Genomic DNA, 22,556 nt, shown 5'->3' on the forward strand with positions numbered 1-22,556 from the left:
GTCTTACTAAGCCGCTACGTCGAAGGGGTCGGTTACTCTGTATAGCATGCATGCTGACTTTAAAGATGGAACACTGCAGTGCAGTGAAATCAATAATTCACTATTTTAGTCACCATTAATACCACAAAAACAGGGCATGACCCATTTTCCGAGTTATCAAGGGCACAAAGTTCAGATCCCTCAAGCTTACAGCCCACTGTGAATTAAGAGACCTTTCCCTTTCGGTTTATATTGTTTACATTTCACCCACCAGTGACTTTCATGGTAAATATTTTCTTATCAGGATTAAAGATTTTTTGGCACACTGCTAGATTAGAAAATAAGAAAAGACCAGAGCTCCAGTTTCGAATTCGACTGTGCTACTTCTCATCTGATGAGTCCTCAGCTACCCTCTTCACTCTCCTCAACAAGTTCCCAGATCAAATGCGCCGTCAATCAAGTTCTTGATGTTGGCGACAAATTTTAAAACATAACCAAAGTCACCTGCAGGCTTTCTTCGGTCTGTTAGTTGATGTGACAGAGATCAGTCTGACAATGGGCTGTTTCATGGCTGGCAAGCCTCTTCCCTGTTTTGGCATGATAGACAGTCCCATGAACAATCTTGTCTGGCGCATTTAAGAGATCTGGATACTGACCCCGGAGCTTGCATTTGTTGACTGTAATAGTTGCGGGCCAAAGTTAAACTCTCTGTCCACGACAAGGACATAACGGAGCACAGCGGGGTCAGACAGGATACAGAAGAAGAAATAAGGGCCAATGCAATTAACAGAGGCCAAAATAGCTCCTTCCATGTCAGCAACCCATCTGATGAGATAAGTCGACTTTAGGCCTCTCTGCAAAATCACGTTGTAGGAGCGAGCTTGCTATGACGCTCGAATTGATTTGGATGCCGACCGTAAGGTTCGGTCACTACTTTATCTTTTTGCACGAGGATGACAATGTCCTTCAATCATATTTAATCTCACGCTCGCCCCGCGTGGCAAGGGTCAAACTTGGCTTTATTAGCTGACGAGCTCTCGTATAAACTGTCAGCAGCTCCCCGATTGAAATGAGCCGGATCCAGGTAATTTTTTTTATTTTATCGCAGCAGACAATCAGTATGTTGTCGCTGTATAGATGCACATCTTGTAATGAACTCATCCAGCCTACAAAAGCGCGTCTCTCATGTGCTTCCTGCGCGCCCCGTCTAACCCTATGTGCCAACTGCTATGTTGTACAGAATTATCCTCTGCAGCACCAGGAGAATCCCTCACATTCAATCTTGCTGCACGCAAAGAGCGGCTTCATCCCTATCCCTCCACCACCTCCACCACCACAATCGCAGTCGGTCCGCAGCCCATATGTTCCTGCTCAGCGCCGTCCTATACCTATTTCAAACAGAGATAGCAATACCCCGCCAAGGAAACCTCCACGCCCTACAAATCCGGAACAAAGAAACTAAGATCTGGTGGAGAACACAGTGCCAGTAACACCGATGCCGATGGACCCCCCGGTGCAGGGTCCGCCGCCCGAAACAGAAAGCGAAGCAAAAACTGAAGGAACTGTCCTAACTATTCTGTATGTATCAAGACCAGTATTGCAGAGCCCGCCACTAGCAAGCACTGAGCCATCTCCTTATCCACCATCTCCAGACTCGTCTACCAGCTGGACCCCGCTCTTCACTAAGGACATGAAACCCTCAGCTTCCTTCACAAGATTAATCAACGAGCTCTTCAGCCACCTAGACCCGCAGCGCACGGGGTATCTTAGTCCGGAAGCCGTCGCTAAGTACGTGGACGTGTGTGGCGCACCACCTAGCCACAACATTTGTATGTATACGTATCCATAGCCCTCTTCCCACCATTACACGGCGCCAACCAGATAACAATATAACCATCTAACACGTGAAAACAGGGAAAACGAGCCGTGCCAAAAACCCACAATATGGCTACGACATGGCCGACCGCGAACTAGCCGACCACTTCACGGCATACGGCGTCGACTTCGCCCTCCGTCAACGCACTCCACCCACAACGCCCGTCAATTACCCTGTCGATCCCCAGTCCTACCTCCCCGCCGCTCAGCGCTCTGCCATGTCCCCATTCATGCCCGCCCAGTCCACATCCGCGAACTCCCTCTCCGGAGGACAAAAACCAATGCGGTCATTCCGAGGCTGGACTGACCTTACTGTTTGTAGTGTGCTTCAGAACCCGTCTGCATCATGCGCGCAGCTCAATCGCGCTATGCAGGCCTTCCAGTTGCCGGTTTGGACAGAGTGGGGCGATATTCCTCGGGATATGCTACCGCTTGCACTGTGTCAGCCGGAGGTTGAGAGGGTGAGAGTATTGCTGGAGGGGGCGAGACTTAATGTGGAGCAGGAGATTGATGCAGTTCAGGCGTGGTTGAAGCTGGAGGCGAGGGGAGGGCAGAATGCGTTGGATTTGTTGGATGATCGGGTTTGGGTTTGTTGGTAGTCAGCCATCGTCATAGTACGATAGGCAGGGCTAATTAACAGGTTGTTGAACTGACATTGGGTGATGAGTTGCCTTGAGGCTTTCTTTATATGGATAACCTTCTATGGTGACAATATGTGTACTCATGGTTGAAGTATAATATAAACTAACACTAACTTATGTCTCAGTAAATGAATACCGATCCCTTCAGCAGAGTACAAAAGGGATATGACAGCTAGCCTACTGTGATACTGCTTTTGCGTGGGTAAGACTTCGGTCTTCGTGTCTTACCCTTAGATGAGGACATATGTCCAAATGCATAGTAGGGCGTGATCTGATCAAGTTTAGCCACCCACCAGCTGACAGATATATATTAACTGTCTAGAAGTGAATCCGGTAAGTTAAAGACGCTGAGGCTCTGGGAAGCAGTGTGCTGGCTGTTATGCAGGGAGCATCAAATTGGAAGCAGATGCAAATTACATCCATGAATGACCCAAATGGCCCTTGTTCTTCTCTCTTTTCTCTTTTAACCCACAAAATTACCAGGTCGCGCATGCGCGGATTCTATATTCAGGGTTGCCGTGACGCTGATTTATGGAAAGATTACTATCACACTGGCTTCATATATTTCACTTATGAGGAACCGCAGCCAATGCTTTCATTTGTAGCCTGCTGTAAATGGCATAGTTTTCAGTTCAAGAAATTTAAAATGAATAATAAATAAATAAGATATTTTATCTGTGTTATCTATAGATCTTCAGTCAGTCCCAACACATACGACCATAGGGTGTGGAAAACAGGGCTTCCCGTCCGCTCAGCCGTACTTAAGCCACACGCCGGCCGGTTAGTAGTTGGGTGGGTGACCACCAGCGAATCCCGGCTGTTGTATGTGTTTTTGCTTTTTACCTTGTTAAGTATCCTTGCCGCGTTATTTTCAACTGAAGTCACCTGAACCACCTGAACCCCCTGAACCCGAATATTCTTCACCCAGTGAACCCCGATCATCCCCTGACCGATGACATGCCCTCTTCCAGACTCTCCTATTGCACTATGTTACTTTTGATTGCATCTATCTTTGCCAAGGTCCAGGTCAGAGAGTTCACTGCAAAACGGGGCCATCGCATCATTCAGCCCACCTTATCTAAGAAGTTGTTCCGGGTTCAAGATTCCTCATTGGTTACGCCTGGCCCTATTGAAAACAAAAATGTCGACAATGTTTCGGAATCTGCAATGCTTTGGATGATGCATTGTACCCTGCATGCTTTCTCCTGATGCTCTATAAGAACTTTCAGTCCATTACAGACTCGAACACGCCTAAATTCAGGACTTCAGGTCTACTAGTGAAGGCCCTAAAGAAATGATCTCTAGAGTAACCTACTATTATGGATTAGATTTCTATTCAAAGACAGTATAGCAGTCTCTTAAGTCTGATAGATTCTTTACCATAAGCTCTAAATAGAGGTCTAAGCTTATTAATCTAATACAACAAACTTCTCCTATCCTAGATTACTTCCTTAACTATGCACTATTCAAGAAGAGCCGTGTTGAAGGCAAGTTAGTCTGTGTTCCATACTCGTTTCCAGCACTCACATCTCTTTATTGATTACACAGGCTATTTGGTATTCCTAGCACCTCCGACATGGTACTCGTCCTGTACACTGCTCCCCAGCTCCAGAGGAACAGAGAGAGAGACGAACATACTTTGCTTATGGCAGATCGGGTCTGCACTTGTTATCCTGAGCCAATGATTATGGCCCACATGGCACACATGGACAATAAACTAAGTAGTTATAGGATTAGTCCGAGGTCTAGCTTGGACATTTATTGGTCTAGCGTACGGGTCCCGCCGCAGTTATTATAAATAAACCGCCAATGTTTGAAGCGCTCCCACTTTGATGTTTATATTGACACGCTGCCCCAGACCTAAAGCCCTAACGACAAGCAGAATTACAAGTGCGGGGAAAGAAAGAAGAAAGAAAACAATGACAGTTCCGGCTGTTCAATCACTGAGCAGAGCTCAGGTAGCTGCGGTTCTTGATCTGAATACCTATGATCCAGCCGACAACGGCGACAAGCCCGGGTGGCTGTTGCCAATCGAAATGAGATTTCGGCGTTTCAGCGAGACAGGCGAAGCACCGAACGTCAGCTTGCTAAACAGCGCAGAAACCAAGGCGCGGCTCGAGCAGTGGTGTCGGGATGGGATTGCATTCCTGGATCCCAAGAACCAGGATTTGGGCTCCCACGTCGAGAAGCTGGATGATTTGCTTTCCCCAATAATGGTATGTAGCCTCCTGATTCAAAAGCAGAAATGGAGCAGGGATGAGATTATTGATAGGGCGTGCGCCTTGCTGGCCCGTCTTCCCTCATATCCTCCAGAACTGCCCTTTGAATATGCAGGCAAGGATGGCCAGTCTCATGCAGAAAGTCCGTGGCCAGAGGAGTACTTTCTTACCTCTGATTCGCCTTCTTCTTCTTCTACAGCGACGACGACGACGACGACGACAGGAACTGGGAGGCTGCGCGATGGATATGAATGGTCCAGTCTTCGGGTGCTGTCTAGGCCAAGTACAAATGTCGTGCGGATCGCTTTGTTTCTTGTTATGCAAAGGAGTGTCCCAGTCGGGTTTCTCGGCGACTATCTAGACACCATAACTACACTTCTCGACACGGCAACGGAGTTATTCCAGGGCTCAACATCCGAGGCCGAAGCACGAGCTCGATTTGTTCTGCAGGCATTTCTGTGGGCAACGTGGCATCAGACCATGCTGATTCAACTGTGGTACGACGCAAAAATCCAGATGAGAACGGGGGTCTCGTTTGATCGACATAGCTACCCTGTGGCAATGCCCGGGCGAGAGACCGTCGAGAGGCTGCGACCAAATTATATGTGCAAATGGGCTTTTGAGCTTCTTCGGTCCGATCTCAGCTCTGTGACGCAGGATTTCAGGAGACTGTTTGAGATCTACAATGTCCATTTTGGTGACCGTGAGCCGCGATGCAATCTCAATCCCGCTGCTGCTGGTCAAGTTAGCAGTAGCAGCAGGTCGAGGGTCTGTGATGGCAAAGCACCTGGAAACTGTCAGAGATTTGAGTCCGAAGGGGTCCAGATTCAATCCGCTCATGACTTCGAGTGCCCTGGCTCTGCTTGCAGTCTCCTTACCTGGGACGAACAGTCGTATAAGAGCATCAAAGGAGCCAGGGCCGTTTCTTTGGAAGAGACCGACGAGAGACACATCCGATACTGTCCCGTGTCCACAGAAACCATGGCCGTGTCTCATGTCTGGAGCCACGGTCAAGGGGGGCGACCTGAGACTGGGTTCAACATATGTCTCCATCGCAGATATACCAGACTGGCACGGGCGTTAGGCTGCACTTCATATTGGATGGACACTCCTTGTATCCCAACAGATCAGGAGCTGCGGTACGAGGCGATGGGCCAGATTAACAGTAACTTCCTCAATAGCAAGGTCACCTTGCTAGTCGACCGAGACCTCATGGAGATCAATATTCATCCACTCACTCTGGAGGCCAAGGAAGCTATCGTGGCAACCCTGGCAGTGTGCGATTGGAATGTTCGTGCCTGGACGCTTCTGGAAGGCATGCGAGGCCGCTGGAACCTTCACGTCCTGTGCAAAGACAACCATGTTATATCCCTTGTGGACGTCCTCAACGACGTCTTGGCATACAGTAATCTCACCCTTGTATCGCCATGCTTAGCCTTACAGCACTACAACCCGACCGGCCGTCGCCCAGTCGAGGGAGAGATTCCTCCCGTTAAGATAGAGCAAGCAACCTGCCTCTTGAATCACAGACACGCCACCAAGGACCGAGACGTGACCATGATCTGGAGTCTGGTGTGCGGCTCACAGCTCGTCAAAGCCTCTGTGGACTTTTGGAAGTCCAAAATGGGATCCCCCCTGGCAACCGGATTTCTCGTCTCTAGCTCTCCACGTCTCCAGGACCAGCACGGATTCAGCTGGGCGCCGTCACGCCCGAATCTCCTGCCTCCCACTGCAGGCACGTCCAGTGCTGCAGGCCAATATCCTGCCTACGATGGAGAACTTAGTGTAGCAGGTATGATTACCGAACAGGGCTTCAAAGCGGAATGGCTTATGTGCCTGATCGGTCGTTCCCGAGCGCTTCCGACCTGGCTCCACTTGAGGTTCTACACTCAGGACGAATCCCAGATCAGGAGTTACTATCACGTCTACAACAAGGGCGGAAACTCAAGAATGGACATGAAAAGCCTATACAAGCTCCGCTCCGTGATCGCACCGGTGTTTAAAAAGTATCGTTGGGTTGCTCTGCTGCTGCCCGCCGTTAGAGATCGAGGAACTAATGGAGCAACCTCTCCCCCTCGGCCGTTCCAATACCAGGGAGAAGCAAAGGGACCCCTGCTGGTGATAGCTGGCTCGCATGATGAAGTTGGATGGGAGTGGCAGTTTGTGCATGAGTGGGATACAAATTTCCGCCTGCCAGAATTCGTGCTGAGGGAAGTGCTGATGGTTTAGATACGGATATGTTATATGGGATGGTCATGATGCCAGAGAAATTAGAGTATTATGAGGGAAAACGACCAACTGAGAGCAGACAAGCTCTACAAGATGGTCCTCTGCTGTAAATACTACGAAGTTCTTACTGCTAAGAGAAACCTCAATGAAAAAGTTCTTCGTATAAACCTTACGTGCTCTCATTTAGCATTAAACTCAAGACGGCTTCCGTAATACAAGCAACTCCTTGAAAAGAAGTTCTGGAGGCTATGACAGAGGAATAGGTGCACCCAAGCTACTAAATACCTATAACAAGTGAAGGCGAGGTGGGACAGTATGATTTTGTCTTTGACAGGTTCATTTTGTCATTGCCACCTTAGTGAGTATCAAGTTGGACGTGTTCCAGCCAGTTTTCAATTCCATATACTGCGCCATATTTTCAGCAGCCTAGCACGTTAAGAGAAGATGGCCTCGGACAAGTTTCAAACCTTAGATCAGCCCTCCTTCCATGCAGCAATCTCAATGTCGACATACTTCGACGTCCCGTGAGCGTTGCAGGCTTTCGTGTGGGAGAAATGTACTTGAACAGCCAAACAAGCAGGTATAAACTCAGTACGTTTCAATTATCCATAACGTGTTTTTGAGAAAAACCATGTCCTCCCAGCAGATCCTGCCCTCAGAGACCGTCATCCACCAATGTGGTAGCTCCTTAGCCGGCAAGACAAGTATGTAGCCCTGCCCTGTATCTATTAATATAATCTTCTAACAATCTTCGGTCTTGATAACATGTGTCCGGCGACTCTATAGCCGGCGAACTTGCCATCCAGCTTAGCGCTGCAGACCCCCATCTCCTCATCCTCAGCGCTCGAGCTGAGGAAAGAGTTACCCCGATCATTCAGTAAATCAAATCCATAGCCTGCAATTTCAATACCGGGTTCCTCAAAATAGATATGGGGGATATGAGCAATATTAGGAAAGCTGTTGATACCCTAAATGACATCCCGAAGATCGACCATCTCGCATGCGTTGCTGGTGTCATGGTTCCTCCCTATGGAACTACCAAAATGGATTCGAGACGCAGTTCGGGGTGAACTACTAGGCCAACTTCTTGCTGGTCAAGTTACTTCTTCCCAAAGTGAGACTGCGGGGTCTGGGTCGTCGATCATGAATTGTTGCGAGTAGTGCAGTGCAGCTAGAAGTATAACTATAAGAATCAAGAAGGCCGACAATGGCGGCGGGCCCCGTCTCGTATGCCTCATATCTCTGCACTGTCGGCCGCTTCCCATCGTCGGAGCAGAGTCTGATATGGCTTTTTCATCTGCCACACATGTAGGTCTCTTGTCCGGTTGATGATGCCAACTAATGCCTCGCGCTCCTCATGATCGGTAAAGTAATCGCCGTACAGAGTAATCGCAATGACTGCGTTTACCAGGCAGGGTTGCACTCGCGGGTGATTCAAAGCGATACCGCATAGATTGAGGACGATCGATCGAACTTGAGCTTCTGCTTTGCGGTGAGCCGCACGATTTGCTTCTCTAAGCACCGTCAGCTACTGAAGAAAAGCCACCTTGCTTCTCAATATCAGCTTACTCAAGTTGCGGATTCTCCGCAGTCAAGATCATTTGGGCCAGTTGGAAATGCTGTGCTGCCGTCGCGTGGACATCGAAGCTGTACCAGACCGTCGGGAATATTTGGCCTTTCGCTCGATCTGCCTTGAGTTCCAGAATCGGTTCCATTTTACCAAGCGATTCACGAATCAGTTTCTGCTCATCCAGCTTGAGTCGTGCTGTGATTCGAGTTATCGTAGATCCCCTATTTGGAAGATAAAGCATACTTACTCCACTCATCAAGGCTCTTTTGCCCCCAGCGCCACTGAGCGACTTTACCGACGAACATGATCATATTGTTGGCGATGGAAGCATTGGGCCAACGGTCAGAATCAAACCGTAAATGCGGGACCGTCTCCCTTGTCAAGGCATAATAGATCTCTTGCCGAATGACAATCCAATATGCGGCCGTAGCCAGCGAATGATCCAGCGGAGAGGCGATCACAGAGTCAATGATTCTCTGAGTGACAGCCAGAAAGTTGACGCGTTCGTCGTCGTCATACTCAGCTTCCATTCTGCCTCTGCCTTCGCCGGTCTCTTCTTCCATCTCCTCGTACTGACGGAGAATGACGGCGGCAGCCATGATGTTCTCTTGGTGTGTCGGGTCCTGGATGTTGGGGAACTCGGCCAGACCAGGAATACATTTGAGCATATATTCAACCGCACTGGACGTTTGTAAGTGGGGGAGTAGCTGCCCACCATATAAAATCCCGCGGCGTGTCCTGTATTGAGGCAGTCGACACAGGTGTCGGGCCGAGACTGCAAATATAGCATATCGAAGCGTTGGGCAGTGCTGAGCCCGGCAGGGGACGACTAACTGGAAATGCCTTCGATCGTCGCAGTGATCAAACTGGGAAGGTTAGGACGTGTTGCGATGCACGTTGAGAGTGATATCTCGTACCCAGGGAGACACTTCCTCGATAAAGTATCGTAGTAGGCAGGATTCCTGGATACTTGCAGAAGCCGAGAGAGCGGGTGCAGTGCTGGAAAGCGACGATGCATCATGTTCAGCAGCACCCCTCGCGCTCGGGGACCCTTCTGCAAATCCAGTATTGCGGTCATTGCTGGTATTTTCTGCTCCTGAGTAAAAAAGTGTATCCTCATAATTAGTGTGGTTGCTCATGGGCGACAATGTCGGAGACGGAAAGGGAAAGGGAAAAGCACTGGGAGGGGAGGCATCATGCGGATCTCCATTTTGGCCTCTTTGTGAGGGAAAGGTAGGGCTTGTGATTTTCTGGCGACCTTGAATGGTTCCATTTTGTGAGGGTGAATGAACGGTTGATTCTCCGTTTGGCCTATTCGGCGAGGCCGCATTTGGTGGATTTTCTGTCGAGTGCTTCGGTGGCCTCCAGGTCTTCGGGGTGCTATTAACCCATATCTGACCCGGTGTAAAGCTCGCATCGAGATTGGCTGTCGAACCATTCCGGAAAATTGCCTCCTTCTGCACAGGCTTACAGTCAAGGCCTTTAGTTTCGCAACGTGTACAGACTGGCCGTCGCTTGTCACCTGTAGAAGAGACATCAGCGGAAGACCTACACTGGCCAGGCCGACGGGTTCTTTGAAGTACATTTTTGATGCCTCGCTATTATGGTCTTGTTATCCTAGATTGCCTTTAGACACGGGATTCGACGGTTCGACCTCACCTCGACAGTTGGAACAGGGTGCCTTAGCTGATGGGGTATTCAGTGGCATTCTCGCTAGACATCGGTACTGAAGCCTTGCCTTGCGTTGGATATGCGAAACCCATTGAATACAACCAGGAGAGCAGCGTCAAAAGCTGAGGGACGGGCCACTACGTCTACCCTACTTCTACCCCACTTTTTAACGTTGCAGCTCCTCTTGGGGACGAGCGCACAATATTACTGTATTCAGAAAGTCGCGGCGCGTTGTGCTGTGGAAGGGCGGGAACTGAAGCTAAACTGGGGCCGGACGTCGCCCGATCTGCGGAGAACGTTTCCTTCAAGGCATGCAATATGTTTCGGATGAACGTCAGTCTAGTGAAGACCTCCTGTTTGTGTACTCGTTCTGTCCTGCGTGATTCCCTCCGAAAATGCAGCATAAAGCCACGGCTCCATCCACTTTGGTCGCCCGCCACCATCCTCTCCCACTACAATCATTATGGCCCTCCCGACCCATTTCAAGCTGAACACCGGCGCCCAGATCCCCGCCATAGGACTTGGTATGATACAAGCGCTGGATTCCGCGGGCCTTGGCCTTGACCGTTTTCGCTGATAAGAGATACAGGCACTTGGAGATCTGAACCTGGTCAGGTACGCCAGGCAGTCTCGTTCGCTCTCAAGAACGGATACAGTCACATCGACACGGCATTGTAAGGTTCCCACGTCTCCTTTGCAGCGCGTAGTCTTCGCTAATAAATCACAGGATCTACGGTGGGTGGCATCAGAGAAAAAAGCAGCAAGTATCTGGGATCTAATGGGATAGCTAGGCAACGAGCACGAAGTTGGCCAGGGCATCAAGGATAGTGGTGTCCCTCGCGAAAACATTTTCATCACCAGCAAACTGTGGAACACCCACCAGCCCAACGTCGCTGAAGGTCTCCAGAAGACCCTTGACGCTTTGGGCACGGACTACCTTGATCTCTATGTAAATCCACACCATTCTCCTTTGGTCAGACGCGGCACGGCCGCTCGATCGGCCAGGCTAACATTAACGTCAGCTCATCCACTGGCCAGTCCGACTAGTTCCTGTAGGCCGGACACTCCCGCCGTTTTTCATCCATGACAGCATCTGGCATGGCTAACTTGTCGTACAGAACGAGACGAGCGAGCTGCTACCGGTCAATCCCGATGGCACACGATCCGTCGACCGATCCTGGGATCAGAGTGAGACCTGGCGCCAGATGGAGGAGATCTACAAGGCCGGCAAAGTGAAGGCGATTGGCGTGGCCAACTGGTCGATTCCCTATCTCGAGGAGCTCAAAAAGAAGTGGACCGTGGTTCCTGCGGTCAACCAAGTCGAGTTACACCCTTTCCTTCCTCAGCACGCACTGAAAGAGTGGTGCGACAAGCATGGCATTCTCCTCGAGGCCTATTCACCGCTTGGCTCCGAAGGTGAATGCCCCTGGACACGCTATGTGCGGTTCCCATGAGGGGTAACGCTAGCTAACCTGGTCGTTTTCAGGCGCTCCGCTCATGTCCGATCCCGCAATCCAGGAGATGGCTAAGAAATACGGTGTTTCGCCTGCCACAGTACTTATCAGCTACCATGTCAACCGAGGCGTTGTTGTACTGCCCAAGTCTACTCAAGAGAATCGAATCCTGAGCAACCGCCAAGTCATCCCTCTCTCTCCCGAGGATATGGATGTGCTGAATGGCCTGGCTGCACAAGGGAAGGCGAGGCGTATCAATACGCCTCTGTTTGGATGGGATCTCGGTTTCGATGACTGGTACCAACAGTAAAGTCGCCAAATTCGGGTCGAGAATAGTACAAACAGGAGATTTCATTCGTCATAGACTACCAAGATGATTTAGACCGAATGATGTAATTGCGATCCCTTGATTCCCTCCCCTTGAAACATCTCGTTTTGTCTCACTCGCACTTTGGTGTTTGTTTCGTGAGTCACACAGATCTACGAAGTGGAGAAACAAGAACTCGGCCTTGGTATGGCACAATTGTTTGAATGTGAACTCATCACTGTCTCATGTGTAAAATCTAACCTTTGTAAGGAGGTGGGGAAATGCCCTCCTTTAGAGCTTTCAGTCGCAAGGCTAGTAATTTGGAGGCATACCGGGTCATTGGAAGGAAACCAACCATGATCCACATATTGGGCACTCCCGTCTCCCGGTAGGCCGTATTGTACTCGCCCTCCTCATCAATGCCCCAGATAGGTCCGCATTGGCTGGCAATCTTCTCACCAAGAGTTGCGCGTATGGAGTCGATCATATTCGAAAATCCGGTGGCAAAGACGACGAGGTCAAACTCCCTCTCACGGCCGCCGTTCAGGATCACCTTGTCTTCGGTGAATCTCTCAACGAAGCCCGGCTCCACCTTGATGTTGCCATTGATAATCTCCTGGCAAGCACCGGCATCGAAATAGAACCCCCCGTTCCGGGTCTGACCTAGTGTGAAGTTGCCAGTGTCGCGTTGGCCGCGCCATGTTCGGAGCCCTCGAGCGTTAAGAGCCTCGAGAAGGGGTTTGTCCAGCTCCTCCAGGACCTTTGCGGTGCGCCTGGCGAGTTCCTCGCCCGGTCCGACTGGCGTCGAGAACATAAGACGATCCTGCACCTCGAGATTGGGGAGGTTGCCATCCTTGTCGGGCGCGTACCCTCCCAGCAGGCGAGGAACCGAATGGGTCAACGACATGACGTACGTCGGTGACCGCTGGAGGAGGGTCACATCGATGCCCAGACGGGCGCATTCGTAAGCGGTGTCGAAGCCTGAGGATGAGGTACCGACGACGCAGACCTTCTTCCCGACAAAGTCCCGGGCACTCTTGTGGGCGCTGGAGTGACGGATCACTCCGCGGAAGTCAGCCATGCCAGGCACGGCCGGGATGGAAGGGACACCGCATAGCGAGGTGGCCATGATGAGTTGCTGAGGATGCAGCGTACGAGTCTCCTTGCCCTCCTTGTTGATGACAACGGTCCACCTGCCCTCGGCATCCTGCTCGGCCTTCACAACCTCTGATTTGGTCCAGACATTGAGCTCCAGAGCGGAGGCATACCACTTCATGTAGAGCCCCTGCTTCTGAGCCGGGGTATATGTGGGCCAGTGCTGAGGGTATTTGAAGTACGGTAGGGCATCGGGCCAATGTGGGAAGTGCAGTGAGAGGTATTCGTAACGATTCTTCCAGACATCTCCGACTTCCTCGCTGCGTTCGATAATCAGGTTTTCCATACCAAGAACTTTCAAGCGTGCTGCCATCGCGAGACCACTAGTAGGGATAACTTAGGATCAGTTCATGGAGCTCACATGCATGGGGTTCCTACTTTTGACCACCGCCGATGATCAGCACCTCGGGGTCAACACTGTTGACGGCCTCGGCTCTCTGACACTCCCAGCTAGTGATACCGGTCATGTGTCCATCTGGTGCGGACTGCTCGGGGAACTCCTTGAGACTCTCGGCAACTGTATGCATGGTGTAGATTCTCCAGCCATCTTGCGTGAGGACTGCATTGATGACGGCCGAGGCAAAAACAATTTCAGTCTCGAAGGATACAACGAATTGTAGCTGCGAGAAGTCCGGGTAAAGGCGAGCCACCGAAGGCGCAGGCTCGAGAAAGGTGAAATTTGTAGCCCTGGTCTGAGGCAAAAGATCGGTAGCGGCCTTGAGGATGGCCGCTCTGAAGTTGAATGTGCGGAAGTCCCAGGTGAATGAGAGCTTGTCACGCCACACCCCTGTACATTGGAAGTCAGCGAAAGTCGGGATTTCGGGCCGTGTTTTTGAAAGAGTCTCACCATAATCGAGGAACAGCCCAGCGAAAGCGTGCGCATCTCCCTGTGATGTGGCTGTAGAGAGACGGGCGACAATGCCCTCGGCCTCCTTCTGAGCATCGCAGTCGGCGGGGATCTCAACGCCTAAGACGTCGGTAGTGGGGAGACTATGGTTGTACTTGAAGGCGTACATGAAATCGTCTGCGACGGGCTTTGGGACCTGGTCGTGGTTGAGCACCGCCCCCTTAGACTGGAGGCTAGCCGGAAAGGCTGAATCGGTGCCAGCGGATTCTTGAACATAAGTTGCCATTGTCTCTTATCACGATGGGAGAAGATGCTGAAAAGGTGCCTCTGAGGCAATGTTCACAACCTGATCTCGCGAAAATACTAAATGCTTCCGAGCTGCAAATCGACGCCGTTCAACGACCAAAACAGTGGGCGGTTTATATATCTACTGTATATCTACTCTTAATAAGCCCCAAAACATGAGAAGTTGGCCACCTTCCGAGTGGAGTAGACATTAGTATAATACAAATAGAAGTGCATAGTCAAGTCCATATCTCCGAACTGGGAAGGTCTCGCCGCACTTCAACCGTATGTAGTTTTATCAACAACATTCACATGACTTGACAAAACCCCGAGCTGGATATGCCCCGCGGCGAGGTTCGCCCGTCATTGCCTCACAGGGTCTAAGTGACTGGGATGAAGACACTTATTCACATCAGACAACACGATGGGCCGGTAGCAGAAGTCGGACGAAGCGATCCTTGTCTAAGACCGGTGAAAGAGCAACGACGACAGGAAGCGTCCTAGACCTGTCTGGGTAAGTCCTCATGGGAGTCTAAGTACCCATACGCAGGGTATGATTACGGGGTTGCCTCCAGTGAAATGTGGCAGATGACGTGCGCGGCAGCTCCTTTCTCCCTATTCATCTCTCCAGCTAACGCAGTCTTCTTATTATAGTGCCAGACTTCTGTCACTCGCAATGCTAGTCATGGCCCCGAGTACTTATGGATCATTGAGGTTCCATCTACCTTAAAGGATGACTTACTGCACCATACTCTCTGACCGCACGAGCACGAAGAGGGGACCAGGCAAAGGGGCACTGACATTGAAAATATCAGCTTCATCATTGGCACACAGACTGGTTTATCAGGATGCTCAGTACTATAGACCATTAGAACCAAAGTCAATGTCCTAATAACAGTAAAATGTCCTTCATATATGGCATTATGCCCGACACGGAACCAGGAAGATCTTGGGGATTTCAAACTTCACTGAACTTCTTAGACCAGCCTCCCTTGCTGACTTCAACATTAATATTCTACCAATGGTGTAGTATCTGCGCCCCTGGTTCTAGCCGCGGAACACCACGACGGACATGATCCGCACGTTATACAAGAGTCGGGGCCCGTTGCCCCAATAATTATGAGATAACACGCTGTTCCTCAGCATGTACGTTGAAAACTATTTTCTCGCACAGAAACTCAAGGTCAACAGATTACGAGGCACTCCAGAGGGGCTACACGGCCCGTTTTGATCGGAACTTCTTTCATCATGCAATATATGCAGTCGCTTCCTACTTTAATCCATGATGGGTAGACCGTTGTCGTCGAAGTATACGGGCACCCCCTTGCGGAATGAGTACTGCAGAGCAGCGCAAATCTTTCCCGCCTCAAAGGCATCCTCTGGTTGACAAGTCAAGGGCTTGTTGTCCAGCACCGCATCGGCGAATTCAGCAAGGTCGGCCAGGAACGTTGCATCGAAGAGAGTGAACGCGTCAGGCACGGATTGCGTGCGAATACCGAGATGGTCGCGAATCTCAACATTCGAGGTAGCGCTGATGATCAAATGTCCCTTGGTGCCACACAACCGAGTCGTGTCCTCGAAACCGCTGGTGAGCGTGCGACCGAGGTAAGTCTTGAGAATCTTCCCATTGGCAAATTCCACCAAGCCCCATGCGTTGTCGGCGTCGCCATACTTGGCCAAGTCCCCGTAGACAGCCACCTGGCCGAAGGCAATGACTCTGTTGACTTGCTTCTTGGGGTTGGAGAGGCCTGACTTGACATCTAACAGGTATCGCCCGGCGTCGACCTAGTGCCGTGTTAGTAGACTGGACTGTCGGTGAGAGAGAAGAAAAACTGGGACTGACGGTGTGGATGCCAAAATCGAGGAAGATGCCGCCAGACTGCTCAGAAAAGGACACGAAAAAGGCTAATCGACGACGGTCAGTCTAATCAGTCTATGCGGAAGACAGCGACTGGGGGCAATCAATGCCATATACCATTGGGATCTGCTTGATCAATGCCAGTCGTCTCAATGGCGTGGATTTCACCCAGGTCTCCATTGTCGACCAAAGCCTTAGCCTGGCGGTAGGCCTTGTCATCTGGCGCGGGTCAGTCTCTGAACTCTGCAAAGCGCAGGACCTAGTGTTACTGACATCGGCGAGTGAAGGGAACGAGGAATTTGAGGTCAGGCCGCGACACAGACTTCTCAACCACTGCCTTGGTGGTTGCGACGTCCACAGAGATGGGCTTCTCGCACATGACGTGTAAGCCTAGATCAAGGGCCTGCAGGATCAAGGGGGCGTGTGTAGCTGTCGCGGTGCAGATGAGGATGGCCTCGGCGCCGCTGTTCGTCAAGCATTCTTGAGGGTCTGAAAAATACTTGACAGACGTGGGTAGATTCTTTGCGGCCCATTTGTCAGTGCCTGGCTTTACATCGCAGACCGCGACGAGTTCGATCCGAGGCTGCTGGAAGGCGAGGATGCGGGCTCGAAGGACACCCAGGCGGCCGAGGCCAAAAAGCGCAAACTTGACACGGCGGTCCCAGTTCGTCATGGTTTATGCGGTGGTGGTCTTTGCGGGTAAGGACGAGAGCAAGTGATGCAACAATCCAGACGTCTAGTCCACAGGTAGATTGCGACTCTGCACCGTCGGACATCGGCGTTATTTATTAACCTCTGGCCTCTGCTCTGGAACAGACCATACCCTTGTCAGTGCAACAACAGCCTTCCCCGCATGATAGATACATCCGAACCCGATACATCATATACCTTGCAAGACCCGATGGGGAAACCGAGAATCGCCGCCTGCAGGTCATCGCCGATGGTTGACCACGAGCCTTCACGAATGAGCTGCGTGGCAGGTACTCCCCAGACATGTCGCGTATGAGATCCGCTTATATGGGGCCTGCGTCTGATGTCGAATGGGGCCGCTTCTATAGTGTCGCTGCATTCTTTCCATATATAGTAATTTCTCATGAGACCATTTTTTGAGAGAGAGTTTGCTTAATATGGAAGCTTATTCCGTCTCGCGGAGAAAGTTCCCTATCCGTATTATGCTTGTGCTAGCATTTTCGACTATTTCATTCCGTACCCGAGTCATTGATGGGCTCAAAGTACAGAAAGCTTGTCGAGATAAAAGAAAAAGAAAGGCCACAAGCATTAAGTCAATCTCCTGGCTAACAAAAATGTACCTAGATTTGTAACAGATTAGGTACAGTTATCACAGCCATCGGCGACCGCTGCCTCTTTAGTAATAAGCCTATGGTAGCAAAGAGTCGAATAGTCTATGACGAACTATCAGCTCTATGCAAGGCGTATGTCTGTACGCATGCCAGAGAACTCAGCTAGAGTCGAGTTTCTCCCAGTTTCCTCAAATTCCTCCCATTTCACAAAATCTTCTTTGTTGCGCCGCGTCTCAAAGGACTCCCCCGCAAACGAAACTCGGATCTAAAAGTTCAACCTTCCCGGGGTTCTGAGAAAAGAGAAACATTTCTCAAGAGGCATGATTTGGCAAAGGTCTAATATAAATAACAGCTCGGGGGACATCAGTTGGGCACCCAAGACCTACGGCCAAGAACAGAGGCCGTGGCCCGTTCGGCTGTTTATCACTTTTATCACTGTATAAATTATAGGCTATAGAAAGACTATAGTATATAAAGACTTGTTTAATGGTAAAGACACCAGGGTATGCTGCTTTAATCTACTAATAAGAGATCTATACTAATATTTGCTAGGAGAATAAAATTATTACTATAGGTAATAGTAACTAGGGCTTCCTTATTATAGATATAAATATTAAAGATAATATAACCCTATAAAAAACTCTAGTATTATATACCAAAGGGTTTCGCAGCCTGATTTAGCAAGGTGTAATCGAGATACAAATGTTTTCGCCACCAAAAAAAAGGCATGCTAGTCAATTGGATGAAAGCTGCTGGCATCCTCAACATTCACCCTGCCCCTCCCTTTTTGCAGCTTCCTCCCTCTCTTTCCTTCTCCATCCAGCAGCGAATCTCCACTGAATCAGAGGACCAATCAACGCCACCATCTGTACAGCAACGCAGATCGTAAATGCCACTCCAACGCCCACCCCATTGATCATAGGCATGATGAAACTGGTACCGCCAGCAGCAAACAGACATCTCGCCAGGTTCAGGCTAGCGCTTGCGGCGGCGCTCCTATCAGGGAAGAGGTCAACCAGATATGTCATGATCAGAGACTGCGTGGAGACCGCGGTCCACCCTGTGATAAAGGTTGAAACAATAGGCACTGCGATGTGGACTTTATCGGGGTACTGGATTGTCCACCCAAACAGAATGATGGAAACGCACTGGGTGATGGAGAAGATGGGTACAAGGCGGAGACGCGCGCTCTCTAGGGGAAAATTCTCCTCTCGAGCAGTCTGGGACATTGCATCTCGATGCTCGTTGTCGAATGAAGCCTCATACTTTGTCTTGACGCGACGGTAATCGGCATCGAGGATTTTGCCCGTCACGAGGGTCCCGACCATTGAGCCAACCCCGTTGGCGATAAAGGTTAGGCCGATCTGGAGCTCAGACAGTCCGTAGCGGCTTTTGAAGAGTGAAGACATTGCGGTAATGCTCATCTGCCAGACTGCATAGTAGACCGCCAGGAAGAGGATGATCGGCGCTGCGTGGTTACTCAGCAGCATGCGAAGCGGGCCCAGAAGGTCAATCTTCTTCTTTGCTTCCGCTGTGGACAAGCCATCCTGAGGCTGCTGCCATGGCATCTTGCTTGACTTCTGATAAAGGTTCAGTGGGTACCTGAGTACTGGATGGGAAGGCTTTCGAGAACCATTGCCAACAATGGACCGAAGTGTTTCAGGCAGCACGAGAGTCAGCAGACACAAGAAAACACCACTGTAGATAGCCAGGAACCAGAAGATAGCCTTCCATCCCAGGGAGCCTGCGATTGCCCCTCCGATAACTGGTCCGACAGCCACTGGGACAAGAAGCCCTGCCTGGAAAACACCCATATACCCGCCGCGGTCAGCACGAGTGGTGATGTCGCCAATCACGCCAGATCCAATCGCGATCGTGCTGGCGCTACCGGCACTCTGAAGGCACCGCACAACGATCAACGTCGTATAGTTCTTAGTCTCCGCAAGGCCAATGCACGCGCAGAAAAAGACGATAAATGTGCAGATGTAGGCGGTGCGCCGGCCCTTTACGTCGGAGACTGGGCCCCAGAAACTTGGTGCTAGGCCCTGGAAGATAAGATACGATGTGACGGTAAGGTTGACGAGTTCGAGGGATACATTGAGATCAATCGCAATGGTTGGCAGCGCGGGGAAGTATATATTGGAAGCAAAGCCCGAAACTGGAGACGATCAGTGTGCAAAATAGTAAACGGTGTAATTGCAAAACTCACACGTCGCGGCCGTCGAGACAATGATGATGATCAGCCATTTTTGGCGTGTATCGAAGATGCTGTAGGGCGGGTCGGTCATAACAGTTGGATGAGTTTTCGTGTTGGATGTAGGGGTTTTACCGCCCGTAGAAGACATGATGTGCGACTGATGATAGACAGTAGAGAGCAAGTCGTCATTCCATGGTGGTAAGGGTATTTTTATATCCAAGTGGCTCTGACATCAAAAGTGTCCAGCGGAATTCCGTGTGGATGGCATCGGAGCTCCGATTGAGATCGGAATTGCGAACCTTCTAATACTTCTGATTCATCTCCACGCAGTCGATCCGGGCATTTCCTCCACACAAACTTTACTAAATATTTCAATTGAGTCTTTTGAATCTTCTGTGTTTTGTCTTTTACGTTTGTGCTACCAATCTCGGTAACCTCCCTCATCACAATGGGCTCCGCGACCAACAACCCTGTGGACTTTGGCGGCAACTATGCCATCCTCAACCTGGACTGGATGTCCCTGCTGATCAAGGCCGTGGAAAACACCCCTGAGGGCCAGGCAATGATCGCGAGCTGCTCCAGATGGAACGTGGCCGTGCACCAGAAATCCCCTCGCCCCCTTACTGTCTTCTCCACACTCTCCTTCTCTCCAGGCCAGCCGGAGGTCCAGCCCAACTCGCCATTTGCAGACTTGCTTCGCCCGTACGGCGAGTTTGCACAAGGTACCCCTCCTGTGGAGATCGACGAGCGCTTCCACCTTGATGAGAAGGATCTGGTCCTGCACAAGACCCGGTGGTCTGCGACTTCAGGGAATGCCCTCGAGCAAATCCTCAAGGCGCAGGGTATCAAGACAGTTGTCATTGTATGGAACACGCTTTTCTTGAATATAACAGTATGCTAACTACGGCAACAGTCTGGCTTGAGCCTTTCAGGGGTGGTGATGTCGACTATCTACCGGTTGTTTGATCTGGACTATGATATCTACGTGATCAGAGACAATGTGGTGGAGTTACCTCCCGCCCAGAACACGGCGTTCTCAAACGTCCTTCTCGACATGCTACTTCCTAAGATGGGTTTGAAAGTGATTTCTCTGGAGGATGCACTGGAGGCGCTGAGTCGTTCGGAAAAAAGTGCGGAGCGGACAGTCTGACCAAATACCGATGTTGTTGATGATAGTGATTTCATACGCTGACCCCTCGCCGTCAGCTGGAACTTTGAACTGAGGTACAAGTGTGATGTTTACTATTATCCAAGACAGGTACTTATAGCCATGGTCCCAATTACTGATTAGGCTACCCCTGGTAGCCTGTCATTTCTATGCACGACACACATCACGATCGTATGTCACGTCGTCACATCTGACCTGAAGTCCAGCTCCGTCGGCAATATGCAGGATCTCCCTATCCTCTGCATCTCTATAGTCCCTTACGCGCGTTGAACTATTACTTTCCTCAAGAATTTGCAGCCTCGTCAAGGCCTATGTTGGCCTAGTTGCCTGGTATCCGAAGTTACCCGGTGTCGGTGGAGGATACTGCGAGTCTTCGCCCCATGGCTCGATCACCCGGGACTGACAGGTTTCATCATCATAGTTGGAGAGGCCATTGGTCACGCTTTGGAGAAGGAACGGATCCTTTCTAGTAATCTATCTTGCTAACTACTAAACTGGCGATTTATAATTAATGGAATTAAAATTACATAAAATCTCTTTAATTAGGCATGTTGAATCCACTGTAGAATAGAGTTTTCTTTAGTCTAGCCAGAATTCATTATATAAGGATTTCCCAAATAATCACGAGGTTCAATAGGGGCCGGATATGGCTGACATACATTCACATATTCAGCCAATGCGCACGTGGGGATAGAAGTCAAATGAAGCAGAACCCTGACTCGCCTAAGGCAATACACCTTGCACCCCATGTATGTAGTATACCTAGGATCTTCTCCTTCCACTCCGGATCCCCGCCCATCTCCTTCAACAATAGATCGTATCGATACAACAGCTCAAAGCACATCTTCAAGTACTCCTTCATCTCCCTCCTCTCGTCGTCACTTTCAAGGCGCAAGGGGTCCCACGTTGAAAACTCCAGTCCGTCAGTGATGCACTTTGTATTCCAAAACAACCGATGGGGGATGTTTTGAGCTGGGAAATCGAAATCACCCAGTCCCCAACTAGCAAAGCTTCGGAACCGCCGCGTCTCCGTCAGACAACCAGTCTCATTCGCAGATCCTGGTTTTGCATTGGCCTTGACAGAAGCCGCGATATTCAGCAGCATGTAGATCTCCAGAGCCACGTCAGCAACATGCGTGACACCGAAGCTGTGGCCCCAGCTAAGATGGTTCAGATCCATTAGTGGGATTTTCTCGTGGTTTGCGAGGCGTAACAGAGCGAGCATCTCATTCGAGATAATGAGCATCTTCACTGCATCGGCAAGGTGCGCAGTGGCCGTGCTATAGGGGGCTTGGCTGATCCAGTAGTCGACATCCTGAAACTCCTCACTCAGTGGATTTGATACCGCGGAGTTGGTCGCGTGTGGTCCAAGGTGATACTTCTCTTCGATGGAGGATAGAATCGCTGCGTCATATAGAGGGCCGGATTTCGGCAGGGCGGCAGGAGGTGGATATTTGGCTCGTTCAGTGGCGGAAAACTCCTCAATGGTGGAAATAAGAGTCTGCGTGAAGTGCTTGAAATCGGCGGATTGACGATCAACTAAGCGATCATGGACGAGGAAATCGTTTCTGCGAATGTCTTGGTTGTCCTTTGTGAAAGCAAAGTGCGCTGACACTGTATTCCAGGGGAGCTTGTGATCCAAGTGCATGGTGATTATAGGGAAAGGATATTTCTTGACAAGTGTGTATTGGATACTAGCATAATATCAGCGTTGGATCTACCTGGAGTATTTTTCAAGCGGAGCATAAGCAGAGACAGAAGCCGTTTCTATCCTGTGGTTGGATATATCAAGCCGCAGGG

General features: G+C 50.3%; 9 protein-coding genes and 1 non-coding gene across 10 annotated transcripts; 5 read left to right on the top strand and 5 right to left on the bottom strand.

Moving 5' to 3' along the window:
- Positions 1-1,048: 1,048 nt before the first annotated feature.
- On the top strand, positions 1,049-2,453 carry AFUA_3G03130 (uncharacterized protein; the record flags this gene model as incomplete). Its single annotated transcript, XM_743539.1, has 5 exons — positions 1,049-1,097; positions 1,220-1,323; positions 1,387-1,499; positions 1,522-1,808; positions 1,894-2,453. The coding sequence occupies 5 exons, from the start codon at positions 1,049-1,051 to the stop codon at positions 2,451-2,453; spliced, it is 1,113 nt and encodes a 370-aa protein (XP_748632.1).
- Positions 2,454-3,208: 755 nt separating this feature from the next.
- AFUA_3G03135 lies at positions 3,209-3,324 on the top strand. The gene has a single exon (XR_013344492.1). It is a non-coding gene; the product is annotated as a ribosomal RNA (ribosomal RNA).
- Positions 3,325-4,170: 846 nt separating this feature from the next.
- Positions 4,171-7,110, top strand: AFUA_3G03140 (HET domain protein). The gene has a single exon (XM_743540.2). It carries the CDS (start codon positions 4,328-4,330, stop codon positions 6,941-6,943), a length of 2,616 nt encoding a protein of 871 aa, XP_748633.1. The 5' UTR covers positions 4,171-4,327; the 3' UTR covers positions 6,944-7,110.
- A 1,398-nt stretch (positions 7,111-8,508) lies between these two features.
- Positions 8,509-9,181, bottom strand: AFUA_3G03150 (uncharacterized protein; the record flags this gene model as incomplete). Its single annotated transcript, XM_743541.1, has 2 exons — positions 8,509-8,708; positions 8,761-9,181. 2 exons carry the CDS (start codon positions 9,179-9,181, stop codon positions 8,509-8,511), a joined length of 621 nt encoding a protein of 206 aa, XP_748634.1.
- Positions 9,182-10,491: 1,310 nt separating this feature from the next.
- Positions 10,492-11,948, top strand: AFUA_3G03160 (putative glycerol dehydrogenase (GCY1); the record flags this gene model as incomplete). Its single annotated transcript, XM_743542.2, has 6 exons — positions 10,492-10,708; positions 10,774-10,858; positions 10,984-11,133; positions 11,207-11,230; positions 11,374-11,600; positions 11,671-11,948. The coding sequence occupies exons 1-6, from the start codon at positions 10,648-10,650 to the stop codon at positions 11,946-11,948; spliced, it is 825 nt and encodes a 274-aa protein (XP_748635.1). The 5' UTR covers positions 10,492-10,647.
- Positions 11,949-12,201: 253 nt separating this feature from the next.
- AFUA_3G03170 (flavin-containing monooxygenase) lies at positions 12,202-14,233 on the bottom strand (the record flags this gene model as incomplete). The annotated part of the gene is made up of 2 exons (XM_743543.1): positions 12,202-13,423; positions 13,479-14,233. The coding sequence occupies 2 exons, from the start codon at positions 14,231-14,233 to the stop codon at positions 12,202-12,204; spliced, it is 1,977 nt and encodes a 658-aa protein (XP_748636.1).
- A 1,274-nt stretch (positions 14,234-15,507) lies between these two features.
- On the bottom strand, positions 15,508-16,763 carry AFUA_3G03180 (putative NAD binding Rossmann fold oxidoreductase; the record flags this gene model as incomplete). The annotated part of the gene is made up of 4 exons (XM_743544.1): positions 15,508-16,017; positions 16,076-16,137; positions 16,208-16,309; positions 16,364-16,763. The coding sequence occupies 4 exons, from the start codon at positions 16,761-16,763 to the stop codon at positions 15,508-15,510; spliced, it is 1,074 nt and encodes a 357-aa protein (XP_748637.1).
- Positions 16,764-18,017: 1,254 nt separating this feature from the next.
- AFUA_3G03190 (putative MFS multidrug transporter) lies at positions 18,018-19,737 on the bottom strand. Its single transcript, XM_743545.2, has 2 exons — positions 19,601-19,737; positions 18,018-19,549 (listed from the first exon to the last, which is right to left on the bottom strand). The coding sequence occupies exons 1-2, from the start codon at positions 19,734-19,736 to the stop codon at positions 18,153-18,155; spliced, it is 1,533 nt and encodes a 510-aa protein (XP_748638.1). The 5' UTR covers position 19,737; the 3' UTR covers positions 18,018-18,152.
- Positions 19,738-19,939: 202 nt separating this feature from the next.
- On the top strand, positions 19,940-20,846 carry AFUA_3G03200 (cysteine hydrolase). The gene is made up of 2 exons (XM_743546.2): positions 19,940-20,450; positions 20,502-20,846. Exons 1-2 carry the CDS (start codon positions 20,037-20,039, stop codon positions 20,736-20,738), a joined length of 651 nt encoding a protein of 216 aa, XP_748639.1. The 5' UTR covers positions 19,940-20,036; the 3' UTR covers positions 20,739-20,846.
- Positions 20,847-21,400: 554 nt separating this feature from the next.
- Positions 21,401-22,447, bottom strand: AFUA_3G03210 (uncharacterized protein). Its single transcript, XM_743547.2, has one exon. The coding sequence runs from the start codon at positions 22,402-22,404 to the stop codon at positions 21,454-21,456; it is 951 nt and encodes a 316-aa protein (XP_748640.1). The 5' UTR covers positions 22,405-22,447; the 3' UTR covers positions 21,401-21,453.
- Positions 22,448-22,556: the final 109 nt, after the last annotated feature.

Source organism: Aspergillus fumigatus, chromosome 3 (genome assembly GCF_000002655.1).
Source record: "Aspergillus fumigatus Af293 chromosome 3, whole genome shotgun sequence".
NCBI lineage: Eukaryota > Fungi > Ascomycota > Eurotiomycetes > Eurotiales > Aspergillaceae > Aspergillus > Aspergillus fumigatus.

Bases quoted from the DNA above. Each gene is read 5' to 3' on its own strand.
- AFUA_3G03190 (XM_743545.2), bottom strand. From the start codon at position 19,736: ATGTCTTCTACGGGCGGTAAAACCCCTACATCCAACACGAAAACTCAT. The intron at 19,550-19,600 runs GTGAGTTTTGCA...GATCGTCTCCAG, and splicing joins TGTCTCGACGGCCGCGACGT to TTTCGGGCTTTGCTTCCAAT.
- AFUA_3G03200 (XM_743546.2), top strand. From the start codon at position 20,037: ATGGGCTCCGCGACCAACAACCCTGTGGACTTTGGCGGCAACTATGCC. The intron at 20,451-20,501 runs GTATGGAACACG...CTACGGCAACAG, and splicing joins GTATCAAGACAGTTGTCATT to TCTGGCTTGAGCCTTTCAGG.
- AFUA_3G03140 (XM_743540.2), top strand. From the start codon at position 4,328: ATGTTTATATTGACACGCTGCCCCAGACCTAAAGCCCTAACGACAAGC.
- AFUA_3G03210 (XM_743547.2), bottom strand. From the start codon at position 22,404: ATGCACTTGGATCACAAGCTCCCCTGGAATACAGTGTCAGCGCACTTT.